The sequence below is a fragment of the Dendropsophus ebraccatus genome, chromosome 12 (genome assembly GCF_027789765.1).
Source record: "Dendropsophus ebraccatus isolate aDenEbr1 chromosome 12, aDenEbr1.pat, whole genome shotgun sequence".
In the NCBI taxonomy this organism is placed as follows: domain Eukaryota; kingdom Metazoa; phylum Chordata; class Amphibia; order Anura; family Hylidae; genus Dendropsophus; species Dendropsophus ebraccatus.
Window position 1 is genome coordinate 77,293,065 of NC_091465.1, and position 14,388 is coordinate 77,307,452.

Sequence of the window (14,388 nt, forward strand, 5' to 3'; positions counted from 1 at the left end):
GGGCCGGTCCTGTGCTCATAGTTAGAGTAATCTTGGTGCACTGTTGGGAGCCCACCCGCTCCATTGATTATCATTAGAAGGAGCAGGTGGATGACTTGGTAGGGCTCCTAACAGTGCACCAGAGTGAAGATTACTTTGACTAACAGCGCAGGACCGGTGCAGAGGAGGAAGGTAACACACGTACCATCCTCCTCAGCGTCCCGGGCGCTATAAGGGGCTATCAGCAGGTCAGATTTGAATTTACAGTTGGAATGAAGTGAAGCACTTTGTTAGGATCGGCCGTTAGCTTGTCAGCTGCCGGCTTTGAAGTACATGCCGCTTCATGACGCTCTACTCCGGTTGTCAGGAAAAGCTGGATCCAGTCCTGGGAAACTACAAGAATTTTCCGGAGGCTGGATCCAGCTTTTCCCGGCATCCAAGGAGGAGCGGCACCGACTTCGAAGCTAGCAGCCTGATCCTAAGGAAGTGCTTTGCTTTGTTCCTACTGTAAATTTGCTCATCCCTACTTACAGTATCTAAATGTGAACAATAGTATTTTGGGAGAAATCATCTGCTCCTTACCTTTGGCTCTCATATGACCATCTACTCTTTTCTCTCCGGGGTCAGTGTGATGAGCAGTGTAATGTTTTCTGCTTTTATTATCATCGTCATCTTTCATTGGTACAAAAAAGAGGAAGGAAATAAAAGAGAAATTTGCGGTGTTGAAAATGGCCAAATATAACCTAGCAAGAGAGCAAAAGGTCTAGATGTGTAGTTGTTGTTATGAACTTACCTGACCGCATTCCCTCATACTGCACTCCTGTCTGTGTTTCTGACCTCGGTTTGTTATATGGTTTCTCTCGGGTTCTAATTTAGTTGTTTATTGCTCTCTCTGTTCCGAGCCTTTGGTTTGTTGCGTGATTTTACTCTATTGGTGGTTTTGATGTGGACTGTTGACTATTCTCCCATGACAGCCCCAGCATATTAGCCGTGTAGGGACTTTTGCCCATTTGGGGTCTGCCGCCTATTCCAGAACATCAAGTAGGCAGGGACAGAGGGACAGGTTCAGGGACAGGGACAGGTTCTGTTAGGGCTCACTGTGCCTCCCTGATGTGACACACATGCAGTATATATATACTTGGCACATTTTGATTATTTGACCCCTTCATGACTCAGCCCAAAATGATCTAAATGATCAAGCGCCAATTTTAATTCTTGCATTTTCATTTTTTTCTCCTCACCTTCTAAGAGTCATAGCACTTTTATTTCACAATGTACAGGGCCATGTAAGGGCTTTTTTTTTTTTTTTTTTTTTCCAGAAAACAAGTGTACTTTTTTCAATTTAGCATAAAATGTATGACGGAACCTCAAAAATATTATTTATAGGGGGAAGTTGGAAAAATGTTTTGTATCTTTTAGGGGCTGGGGTGTTTAGTATAGTGTAATGCTGACTGGCAGCTGGCACCGCTGGAGTCTCTCTCCCCAATCACGTCTGGGGCTCGGACTCCAGCCTCCATAAAACTGACAGCCCTAGCAGGTCTTATTGCCTGCGATTGAGCCTCTTTAGAGTGTGAATAAGCTAGTGTTGTATCCTGATTGTGTATTCCCTGATTTCAGCTTGACTTTCTGACTACTCTCAATGACTTCCGATTTTGTACTGCGACGACAGATAGGTACAGACCCAGATTGTTGACCCTGCGATGTTTCACTTATATTAGCACAGCGACCAGTCTTCAGGTTGGGGCTGGCCGGCTAAGGAGCTGAAAACTCCAAAAGGAAGGGACAGCAGGGTGGGTGTCAGTGTTAGGGCTTCACCTGTCATGTGTTCCTGGGTCCCAGCCTTACAGGTGTAGTGTAAAGGATGTGGCATGTGTGGTGTAGTATGGAGATTGTGTCCTGTGTGGTGTGGTGTAGTACAGAGGATGTGTCCTGTGCGGTGTAGTATAGAGGACACCACCGAGTAAGGACAACCTGTTGACATGAGGAAAATACTTTCTTCATTTCTACTGACAGGTTGGTCATCCAATCCACATCATTTCTTGCTTTACTTACATATATAAAAATGATGTCTTTGAAAATGAGTTATTAAATGATAAAGAAAATTACACCTCAAACATATTAAAAGTATTTACATTTTATTGGGAATGTCTTACAAATGTCACAAGACAAATCTGAAATCTGTGAGTAAAAAAAAAAAGGTTCCAAAAATATTTACAGTAACCATAACAAACCAACATAATGATGTCATTAAACAGTAACAGCTTGTTATATGGAATTCTAATGTGAAGGAATATACAAAAAAATTGGATAGAGCCCTTGGCATGGTAAAGGTAGGGTCACCCAATGTACCGGCTTAGCACAGATTTCATTGCTTCTTTATCATAAACACATAGAGGAACTTAGTCATCTTAAAGGGGAACTCTAAGCAGGTTAGACAAATCTAACCTCCTGAAAGCCCCCTATAGCGCCTGGGATGCTGAGGAGGAAGGTATGCCTCTTACCTTGCTCCTCTTCGGCACTGGTCCCATGCAGCCGCCGGGATTGGAATCAGGAATCAGCCGTTGGGGCCTATTAAGGGCCCTATTACACAGAACGCTAATCGGCCGAATCGGGCTGATTTGGGAGATTATCGCTCTGTGTAATAGAGACAACGATCAGCCGATGACAACAATCATTGCTTTAGGTTTGGACCTAAAATCGGTGCTGTCCGCACATTGCTACGTGTAATAGCAATGTGCGGCTGACGATTCCCCAGACACCTCACACCTTATCTCTCCCCTTCCCGATTTTCCCTCCTGTGCTCTGCGGCTTCCCGATCCCAGCGGCTGCAGCGCCTTAGTGGCCTGTCAGCTGACAGGTCACTCAGCCAATCACAGGCTGTGGCGGGGAAGCGGGGAGAGGTAAGGTGTCAGGTGTTTGGGCAAGGGCTGCATGGACATTGCTAATGATGTCCATGCAGCTCTTAAGGTGCGTTTACACGTAACGATTATCGTGCGAATTTGCGCGATAACGATCAAATTCGAACGATAACCGTACGTGTAAATGCAGCGAACGATCAAACAACGAACGAGAAATCGTTCATTTTGATCTTTCAACATGTTATCAAATCGTCGTTCGGCGTTCGCAAAAAATTCGCAGATCGTTCCGTGTGAACGCAAAACGATCGCAAAACGATTTTCCGTACAATATATCGTACCGTCTAAACGATGATCGTTATGAGAAAAAAATCATTACTCCGACATCGTTAATCGTACGATCGGGCCAATTATCGTTTCGTGTAAACGCACCTTTACTGCCCAATTGTCAGGCCATCTAATAGGTCCAGTAAACAAGTGCCGACCTTGCAGATCGGCGCTCGTTTACTAAAATGATCGGGCCGGCCTGTGTAATAGTACACTAGCAGTCAACTACAGCTAAGAGAGTCCCCTAAAAGTGACAAAAGATTTGCAGAGATCTCCATCTAGGCAACTCCATTATGCAGTAGGTCTATGGGGCTACCTGACTACCTGGTACACTTTATTCAGTCTCGCCATAGTCATCCTACTAAGACGATCCAGAAGGCAACATTAGTCTCATAAACTCAGAGAAAAATAAGAGGAAAATACTCATTCAGACTTTTTTTTTTCCTTCCAACGATATTCATAGTAGAGAAGATCCATGGTATACAATATTGGTGGTAGCATCACTGACCCCAACATCAATGTCTGACCTTTCATTAAAAACGTTCTCCAACATGGATGGTATGGACTTCACAAATTTTTTTTGAAAATCCCGGGAAAATAAAATGTAGAGAATGGGGTTGATACAGCTACTGAAGTAAGCCAGGCAGGTAGCTACCTCTGTAATGACCATATCTATTCTGCCATATTCATTGCTGATTTTTACCAATGGCCATGTGTTATATGGAAACCAGCAGACGAAGAAAGTTACTATGACAGTGGTGATGACTTGAAAAGGCCGTCGAGATTTACTGGATCGTCTTATTTTTCTTAACTTAAAAAAAAGCAGGATATACGATAGGAGAATAATGGCGAAAGGGAAGGCAAACATGCTGATGTTTTTGGTTATGAACATCACTTTTCGTTTTTTGACCGCGTGAGTTCCAAGAAAGTCTACATATTTTGGAAAACACTCAGTTACTTCCTCGAAGGCGTGATTAAATACCACGTAAGGGATACTTATAAGAAGACTTAAAATCCATATAAGTAAAGCAATGATGGCGGCCAACCCGGGGGTCCTGTGAAGTTTGGTCCATACTGGCCAAAAAATGCAAACGCATCGATCAATGCTGATAACCGTCATAAAATACACACTACACAGCATGTTTATGAACAATATAGTAATGCCAGTTTTACACAAGAAATGATCGTAGTAAATATCCCAGTACAAAGCCCACTCTGAGATACGCAGAGGAAGAGATATACATGTGATGAAATCAGCGATGGCCAGGTTGAGGAACCACACGGCGTTGACAGTCTTAATTCTGAAACCAGCAATCCAGATGACCAAACCATTTCCGATGACCCCCAAAACTAAGGTGATACTGTACCATACGATGCACATTCTGGTTACGTGGGTATATACATCAATAACAGTATATTCCGGAACTGTGCTGTTGTAATCGTGAACATCCAGGAAGTCACTAACAAATGAGAAAAAAATATCAAAAGCATAAAAAAACAAGATTAATTTTACCACATTGCTCCTAATTATTATTGGGAGGGAGAGCTGGGCTCAGCTTTGGGGCAGATCTCCCTTCACTCATGGAAAAATCCTGTAAGTCTTTCTCCCCTTACTAGTAAACTAAGGGCCCGAGTACAGGGAGCAATAATCGGCCAAATCGGGTCCATGTAATAGAGACAATGATCAGGCGATGACACCGATCATGTCCTTACCTAACATCATTGTCCGCAAACTGCGTGTAATTGCAATGCATGACCAACGGCTGAAGATTTTGTAAAAACTAATAACAACTGTATACATTACCTGTCCACTGTCCTGGTGTTCCTCTGCCATCAGCTCTCTTCCCAGAGCCGCCGCTGTAGTTTCAGAGTGGGTCTGTGAACTGACGAACTGCCCAGCCAATCACTGGTTATGGTGATCCCTGCCAGTAATTGGCTGAGCGGCCTGTAAGTTCAGAAACCCACGCTGAAGCTATAGCGGCAGCTCTGGGAAGCAAGCAGAGGGCAGAAGATTACTGGGACTGTGGAAGATAGTATACAGTATATACAGTTTAAGGGAAAGGGCTGCACAGACATCGCTATCGATGGCCATGCAGCCCTTGTTAAACGATTATTGAGGTATATAGTAGGCTCGGTAGGCGAGCGACTATCTAGCAGGAGGCATCGGGCCTTCTAAAAGTATTTGCCCACAAAGTCTGTGAGTCCTCATTTTTCCACCCCACAAAAAAGGCCTGTGCATCCTGCTTCCCCCATTAAGGAAACCTTTAAATCCTGCTTTTTAGTTTTGCTTTCCCTGTCCACATAAAGTTAAAGTGTCAGGACGGGGCAGGTAGGGACCAGACACGACAGTGAGCCCTGACGCTGAACCCACCAACTGTCCCTACCTACTTGCCTCAACCGACCCTAGGCGGCCGTGGACAACCACGATGACGTTCCCTGCTCTGGATACGAGCACACAGAACAAGAAAGACAAAAAAACACAATATGGGATAGTCGAAAAAGCAAGGTCAGAACCAAATGGGCAACGCAGTACAAAAACAAGTAACAGTCGGATAGTCAAAGGTCAAAGCCAGGGGTCAGGTAACAGTCGAGCAAGCAAAAGGGAGTAAGAACGGGGATCGCAGGAACAGACATGGGGGAGCTGCGACCAGGGTATTAACCTAATAGCCAGCGCTGAGAGAGTGCCTCAGCTTTGTTTTATGCTGACCAAGAGCCCGGTCCGAATTGTCATTGGACCGATGCTCTGATCCTCCAGGCTCAAGACAGGCAGAGAAACCCGTCAGTCAAACAGACTATTCAGCTGTGAAAATCAAGTCTAGCAGCTTCTCAACTTTACTCCTGCATTGCCAGGAAGCTGAGAAGCAAGCGGGCGTGTCACACAAAAGCAAAACAGGCCCCAGTTCACACCAGGTTACTGCACAATCCTAACATGAAGTTTGTGAGTCCTGATTCCTTTGCCCACTGATATAAATGTTTCTTTTAAAGGGATTGTCCAGCCAGGACCCCTCTCTTTTTTTCAGAAATGCCTGGAGAGGAGGTGGTTGAAAAAAATAACACACATCTACCTCCCTGGCTCTTACGGTACCGCCCATACTCTGCCGCTCTGGTTCCCGATGTGTGGCTGCTTCAACAGTTTGAGATGTGACATACCAAGCCCACTTGTCCATTCAGCGGCTGTAGCCATGTTCCATCTCTAAATGGCTGAGTTAGCCTGATACATCAAGTCAAGCAGCTGCACACTGAGGACCAGAGCAGCAGAGTACAGGCCACAGTGCTGGAGCCAGGGAGGTAAGTGTGTGTTATTTTTTTACCCACCCCCTCCCCAGGCATTCCAAAAAAAGGGGTGATTGCTGAACAATCCCTTTAATGCAATTAGGGCATAAAATAAATATGTATAATAAAAATATAAATATTACCCATAATCTGTATCTGTATTGTTTTGAAGAGTGTCATTATTCAGCGTCATTGTTTTTTCCTGAGCTTCAGTGATGCCGACTATATCCATTACACAGGAGAACCTAAAAAAATGTTGAAAGTATAAATGTATCACGATACAAACACAGTATGGCCTACCTCCCAGATCCCTCAATCAGCTACTCCAACTGAGACCCACTTATCCGACCGGAATAGAATGCTCTTCTTACAAGTCCTATCACATTCCCTATTGGAATATATGGTCACAGGTTACCTGTGGTGTGGGAATGTAGGGAGCAGGAGGATGATATTGTACATTATAAGGAAGGTCTTCTCACTAACCTTACCTACTGACCCCAGAAGGTGCCAGCTGGGGATTTTAACACAGCGATGAAGCTGGTGGAGACTGTTATACCAGGCATGGAAACGTATCGGATTTAGAGTGCCCCACCTCCTGTTGAGGATTTCATTGATAAAATAAACAATATTATAAGATTAGAGAGAGGAATCTACTTAAAGGAGAAGTCTCAGGAAATTAAAAGAAAGGAAAAAGGTGGTGGTGGTGGTGGGGTGCTGGAAAACAATAAACAAAGCAAACTTACCCGTCATCGTCCATTGTAGAGCCGCTGGTTGTAGCTACCAGTTGCAACGTCACGTTGCCCCCTTAGCCAATCAGTGACTCAATCAGCCTGGCCTTGACATTGCAGCTGAAAGAGCCAGGTGCGTGACATTCACTGTTTCCAGCGAAAATGACATCTAACGGCCGTCAGAGCTACGCAGAGGGGCTATGCAGGCACATGGACAGGTAAGTTCACATTGTGTATTATTTTCCCGCACCCCTTGTCTGACAGCCCCTTTTTTGGATTTCATGGGGCTTCTCCTTTACAAAGAAAATGGCCTCTAAATTTGAGAGAATTTGGAGAAGGTCACTGTAAGGTGGAATAAATTAACAATTATTTGCTAAATAATAAAACACTAGAACAGCTGCCACATAAAAACACATGGAGGTGTTGGTGGACAGTAAAGTCAACTTTAGTGATCAGTGCCAGGCAGCAGCTGCCAAGGCTAATAAAATAATAAGGTGCATCAAAAGAAGCCGAGATGCTAAAGATGAGAATATAGTTTTGCCTCTTTATAAATCACTGGTCAGACCACATATGGAATACTGTGTACAGTTTTGGGCACCGGTATATAAGGAGGACACAGCTGACAAAGGTCATTAAGGAAATGGGTGGGTTACAGGACCAGGGCAGGTTATCAAACTTGGGGTTATTTACTCTAGAAAAAAGACGTCTTAGGGGCGATCTGATCACAATGTACAAATATATGAATGGACAGTACAAAGATCTTTGTGATCTTTTCACTCCTAGGTCTGTAACCATGACAAGGGGGCATCCGTCTAGAGGAAAGAAGATTTCACCATCAGCATCGACGCAGGTTCTTTACTGTACGGGCAGTGAGACTATGGAACTCTCTGCCACATGATGTTGTCATGGCTAATTCATTAAATAAGTTCAAGGGAGGCCTGAATGCTTTTCTTGAACAACATAATATTACAAGTTATGGGCATTAGATTTCTGGTGATACATGATCCAGGGATTGTTCTGGTTGCCATTGGAGTCGGGAAAGAATTTTCATCCCGATATGGAACATCTGCCCTCCTCTGGATTAACAAAGTAGGCTTATAGGTTGAAAATTTTTTCAGCCTGATCCACTATATAACTATGTAAAAATGACAGTAAAATTCATCAACAGTATATTAAAGGAGTTATATATTGGTAGAAAATAACTGTTTTCAGCCTCATTCTCTTCAATAAAGCCAAACTACCAAACCACCCAACCAATGGATATCATTAGCAGCGTTTCTGGATAGGCCATGTTTTATCCTATAAATTCATGTTTACATCCATTTAGATTCGAAGCCAACTAATATCTTACCTGCTACTTTTGAAGAGTCTCGCAGATCTTATTCTCTCCTCTCTAAGTCTGGTATTATAATGTCACTGAGAATACTGTACATAGAATTATCCGTTTGGTCAGTTATAAGCCTCTCATGGGAGTGTATCCTTATGATCGTACATCATTATCTTTGTTGGCGTGATGCATTGAGTGATAAGATGCCCAGATATAGAAACGGTTTGAACCCGTGGGATGAAAAGAACTACAGAATTTAAAGGAAATGAACACAAAATGAAACAAATCAGGAAAGAATAAAAAATGGCATGGATCTAATGAGAGGATATGACATATATGTCTGACAGATGTGAGTCCCACCTCTGGGACCCATGACTATACTAAAATGGGGGTTCCCATCATGTTAATACGACATAACTCTCAGAGATCAAATTTGCCCTTTTGTTAATTTTTAAGGGGTACTCAGGTAAAATACATGTTGAAAGTATTTAACCCCTTAAGGACCGGGCCTGAAATGGCCTTAAGGACCGGAGCAAATTTTATGAATATGACCTGTGTCAATTTATTCATTAATAACTTCGGGATGCTTTTACCTATCCGGCTGATTCTGAAATTGTTTTCTCGTGACATATGGTACTTCACATTTCTTGTAAATTGGAGTCGATACTTATAACGAATCTTTATAAAAAAAAAAACTAAATAACGTGAAAAATTGTGAAAAAATGCATTTTTCCAACTTTAAAATTTTTCTGCTTGTACAGAAAATCGTTATACCACCTAAATTATATATTAAATAGCATTAGCAACATGTCTACTTTATGTTGGTGGCGTTTATTAAACTATATTTCATTTTATTTAGACAATAGAAAGCGTAAAACATTAGCAGCAAATTTCCAAATTTTCAGTAAAATTTCAAAATCAGATATTTTTAGGGACCTGTTCAGGTTGACCCAAGTGTATTTGAGGGGCCTGTATGTTAGAAAGCCCCACAAAGCACCCCATTTCAGAAACTGCACCCCCAAAACTGTGCAAAAGCACATCCAGAAACTTTTTTAACCCTTTAGGGGAGTCACAGAAATAAAAGCTAAGTGTGTAAGAAATTTGAAAATTTAAATTTTCTGTGCAGAGATTTTATTGTAATCCAATATTTTTCATAATTATAAACCTATTACCAGAGAAATGCACCCCAATATTGATTGTCCCGTTTCTGCAGTTTATAGAAATACCCCATATGTGGTCCTATTGCGCTATTTGATGCAACCACAAGCCTCAGATATAAAGGAGCGCATAGTGAATTTCAATGGCTCCATTATATTTGGCCATTTCTCACTGTACCACTTCAGGTTGGCAGAGGCTCTGGGGTGACAAAACCTAAAAAACACCCCTAAAGGGACACCATTTAGAAAACTACACCCCTCAAGGAATGTAACAAGGGGTGCGGTGAGCATATGGACCCCACTGGTAACAGGCACATATGTAGAACATGTGCCGTAAAAATAAAAAATACAACTTCACCAGGGGGCCATATCCCCGCTGCCCCCCTTGTTAGATTCCTTATGGGGTGTAGTTTCCAGAATGGGGTCACTTGTGGGGGGTTTCTACTGTCCTGGACGCACAGAGGCTTTGTAATTGCATCATGGCATCCTCTAATGGGAATGGCGGCCATACCTATTTAGCTGGGGAAAAGGGACAATTCTAATTTATTTGGGGGTATTAGGCCAATTATTAGTTTATAAGGTTGAAAATGACAGGTGTCCATCAAATTCAACCTGTGTTGATCCAGAGGAAGGCAAAAAACCCTCGTGAGGCAGACGACAGTAGCCTCATCACAGGGGAAAAATTCCTTCCCGACTCCATAATTACAATCAGAATAATCCCTGGATCAACGTGACTCCTGAAAAAGGAATAAGGGACAGAATTTAGAAAGTGATCTTTGAAGTGATCCTGTATGCAGAGGCCGGGGGGATCAGGACAGGCGTCACACTGGAAAATGGTGTCCTTCCTGATCCCCCTGTTACGCCACACTCTGCACTTCTTCTGGGGTCTCCTGTTCTCCAGTGTAGGGGACGTCACCTGGAAAATGTTGCCCTGGTGCGATACGGGGTCATTCATATCCAGAAGCGCTGGGTCAGCTCCATGGCTGCTAAATATTAGGGCTTTATTACTGCTTCTGATATTTTCGGATCGTGCCGCAAGCTACAGTAGCTCGGGCAGCGAGGGACCGGAAGAGGGGGTGCTGGTATAAAAGTTATCCCCGTACAGGTGGTAACCTTTATCCAGCAGTGGGAAGATCAGTTCCCGAATGATCTTCCCACGAACTCCGAGGATGGGGGGGGAGGCATCTGGGGGCTGCATTCGGGTGTCCCTTCCTTCATACACTCTAAGGGTACGTGCACACTGCGGAATGGCGAAGGATTACCCTTTGTGCATTCCGCAGCTGGCACCCACCGGCAGACTGATGCAGGCGCACGTCTCCGTCCGTGTCATAGACTCCATTCTATGCACGGGCGGATTCCGCTCTCCGTCCAATGTGTTCATTCTTTGGACGGACGATGGAATCCGCCCATGCATAGGATGGAGTCTATGACATGGGTGGAGACACACGCCTGCATCAGTCCGCCGGCGGGTGCCAGCTGTGGAATGCACAAAGGGTTATCCTTCGCTATTCCGCAGTGTGCACGTAGGTACTGAGGTACTCTCACAGAGTTTGTAGAATTTCACACCATACCGTCATCTCTTACTGGGACGGTACTGGCGGAAAAGACGTGTCTGGGGGGCAGCATATGCTACACTACCCCCAGACACGTCACTGGATGATGAGGATGAGGATGAATGGAGGAAAGAAGGATCCCCCCATTCATCCTCACTGGCTGTTTCGGTGTCGGAGGCAATAATAACGTATGCGTCCGACACCGAAAAAACCCTGGGGGCCATTTTTATATAGGGATTGGTATATGGGGTATGTAGCGGTGTAGTGTAAAACTTTATTCAATATAGTGTAGTGTAATGTAGTGTTTTTTACATTTTTTTTTACATTCAGTATAAAAAAAAAACCTACGCCAAAAATGGTGTTGCTGATAAATGCCGCACTTATCAGCAGACCGTGGCAGTAGGATATAGAAAAAAAACACCCTACGCCAAAAAGGAGGAGTTGCTGATTAGCAGTGCACTTTCGTGCGATGCAGATTAATACTCAGTGGCGTAAGGGTGCGGAAAATACAAAAAAAAAAATTTGAAAAAAAATAAAATAAAACTTTACTACATCCTGAACATCCCTATAGCTGCTGATAAGTGTATTACACTTTTCAGCCGCTAGAGGGCAGCAGAGCATTGAAAAAAAGTCGAGGACATCCGAGGGGCCGACGGAAAAGGCCGAAGACCCGAACGGAAGAAGATGACGTCACAGAACCCGGAAGACACCGATCGGGACCCCGGGATCCGGTGAGTATGGCCAAATATCTGCTCTGGACCCCTCAGCTACCTAGCTGAGGGGTCCAGAGCAGGTATTTATTACTTTTGGGGACTTTGATCGCTGTGGTCACGGCGATCGGGACGTGGCACCGTGGCCACCATTACTTTTAACAGTAATGGCGGTCGGTGCCGTCCTCGGCCAATATTTTCCGGGTTATCAGGTCACCGATGGCTCGGAAAGGTTCCGATCGCCGCTATTGGCTGATCTGAACTGATCAGCCGATAGCAGCGATCGTCGGCATGGGGGGGTTAACAACCCCCCATGCCGACAGGGAGAGATGGTGTCATGATCGCGCCTGAAAAGGCATCAGTGCCATACTCTGTTCCAAAGATTCGACCTGTGCGCCAAAGACTGCGCTTTTGGCATTAGGTCCGTGCCTGGTTTTCTTATGTTCTCTGCTTTATGTCTTTTGTAATCCAGTCCTTGTTTTCTTAGTTCTCCCTGCACCTTCCTTGCTGTGGTCTGTTCACTAATTGTGTCTGCTGTGTTGTGATTGACAGGTCCCTTCTCCTCTGGTTTTCTGTGATTCTCTTGTGTGTTTCTCCTGCTCAGCCTATCTGCTTGGAGTCCGGGACTTCTGTTCCCTTATAAGCTTCTCTCTCCCTTCACTCAGGGCTCTTGATAGTTTTGCAGCTTGTCTGTCTGCTAGATCCTGCCTTTGTGATATTGTCTGTATTCCTGGTTTCCTGATCCCTTGCTTGTTTATTACCTTCTTTGTCTTTTGGTTCAGTGTTCTCCTTAGTCCTCAGTTTACCTTGCTTACTGCTGGGTTCTTCTTGCTTCATCTCTGGCTTTGGCTCCACTGTTCTGGCTTTAGCTTCACCGTTACCTGGTTGCATCTCTGGCTTTCGTCCTCCCGTTTGTTTGGTCCTCCGTTCCTTGCTGCTTTCTTGGTCCTGTCCTTCTGTGTGTCTTTGTGACTTTGCCTTGTCTGCTGTCATTGTACCTTGTTTGTCTGTCCTGTGTCTTGTCTGTGTTCACACTTATGTGAGTGCAGGGATCGTCGCCCAGTTGCGGACTGGTTGTTTAGGACCTGCACTGCAAGTAGGTAGGGAGAGTGTGGGGGGGTCTTAGCTATAGGGCCCACTTGTCCTGTGTGTCTTTGTCCCAGGGGCCCTGACAGATGGCCTGCAGTGTATTTCTCTCTCTATTTCATCTCTCTATTTCATCTCTCCCGATTGCATGCGGCCGGTCCGCGGCGCCCTCTTAAAGGACCCGCGTACCAGTACGTCATGGGTCCTTAAGTGACAGTGATCCATGACGTACCGGTACGTCATGGGTCCTTAAAAGGTTAAGCAGGTATCCGCCACACAAGCGGAATGGTAGATAACTTTTAAAGGGAACTAATCAGCACATTTGTGCTGATTGAGCTCCCATGGACACTGGCCACATGTGTTGCTAGCACATCTCCTAAGATACTGGGGGTTGCATGTTCCTAGGCTTTATTTACTTGCACAATGACTTTAATTAGGAAGAGAGCCACAAATAGTCATCTGGGTGGTGTCCTAGCCACAGCTCCCTGCCTCTCAGCGCGCTCTGTGGCAGTGATTGACTGGCAAATAGCTGTGACTAGGGCAACGGTAGACTAGGTGACTACCGTGACTAGGTAGACAGAACAAAATGGGTCTGCTTTTGAGATGAGCGAGCATGCTCATTCAAGTATACTTGATACTTGAGTAAGTACTGCGTACTGTTCAGGTGCTCATTAAAAACTTAAAACATCATATTTTCATTTCAGTTTTTCTTTTTGTAAATTGAAAATAGCATAATTAGAACGAAAATATGATCTAATAAAAAATATATAGTAAAAAAGCTGGCGGCTATAATGCATTAGATGCATTCCCCTTCCCGTCTACTGCATCATAGCCGAAATTTTGTTTACTATATATTTACTTAATACAGCATATTTTTGTTCTAATTTTGAAATGAAAATATGATGTTTTAAGTTAAGTATGGTATGTACGGTAAGCACTTGCACCCATAGGTTGCTGTTGCACTTTTGTTTTTTTGTATGAACTTTAGCCACATGCGACATGCAACCAACAGTGTGAACAGAGGAATTCGAGTGCTGCCAATTTTTGCGTTTTGTTGTATGGTGAGGGTCTGGCTACCTCCTGTTGGCTTTCACTCCCCTCATGTCCTGTGGGTGCCCAGGTTATCTGCTCATTTATAGGCTTATTGTTAGCCCAGGAGAGGCCATTGCTAGTGTTAGAATGCTAGAGTAGGATCATGTCTCTGAGGACACATTAACGTGGTGACATGGTACACTCTATTTGATCACATGATTTGCTAAGATCCTATTTTTTTAATATCTATAGAGCAGGTTTTTATCATGTGTACACTGGGGGGAGCAAAAAAAACAAAAAAAAAAACCTGTGTAGCATTTTTCTCAGTTGAATATTCGATACTCAAGACTGAACTACACGA

At 44.1% G+C, this 14,388-nt stretch overlaps 1 protein-coding gene across 1 annotated transcript; it reads right to left on the bottom strand.

Moving 5' to 3' along the window:
- Positions 1–3,618: 3,618 nt before the first annotated feature.
- LOC138768774 (N-formyl peptide receptor 3-like) lies at positions 3,619–12,800 on the bottom strand. Its single transcript, XM_069946731.1, has 4 exons — positions 12,671–12,800; positions 8,655–8,736; positions 6,578–6,679; positions 3,619–4,621 (listed from the first exon to the last, which is right to left on the bottom strand). The coding sequence occupies exons 1-4, from the start codon at positions 12,798–12,800 to the stop codon at positions 3,619–3,621; spliced, it is 1,317 nt and encodes a 438-aa protein (XP_069802832.1).
- Between the last annotated feature and the right edge of the window lie 1,588 nt (positions 12,801–14,388).

Excerpts from the sequence above, each read along its gene's own strand:
- LOC138768774 (XM_069946731.1), bottom strand. The coding sequence starts at position 12,800 with ATGCAACCAGGTAACGGTGAAGCTAAAGCCAGAACAGTGGAGCCAAAG. Across the intron at positions 8,737-12,670 it reads TGAACCAAAAGACAAAGAAG|TTCTTTTCATCCCACGGGTT; the intron begins GTAATAAACAAG and ends TAAATTCTGTAG. Across the intron at positions 6,680-8,654 it reads ACGCCAACAAAGATAATGAT|GTTCTCCTGTGTAATGGATA; the intron begins GTACGATCATAA and ends ACATTTTTTTAG.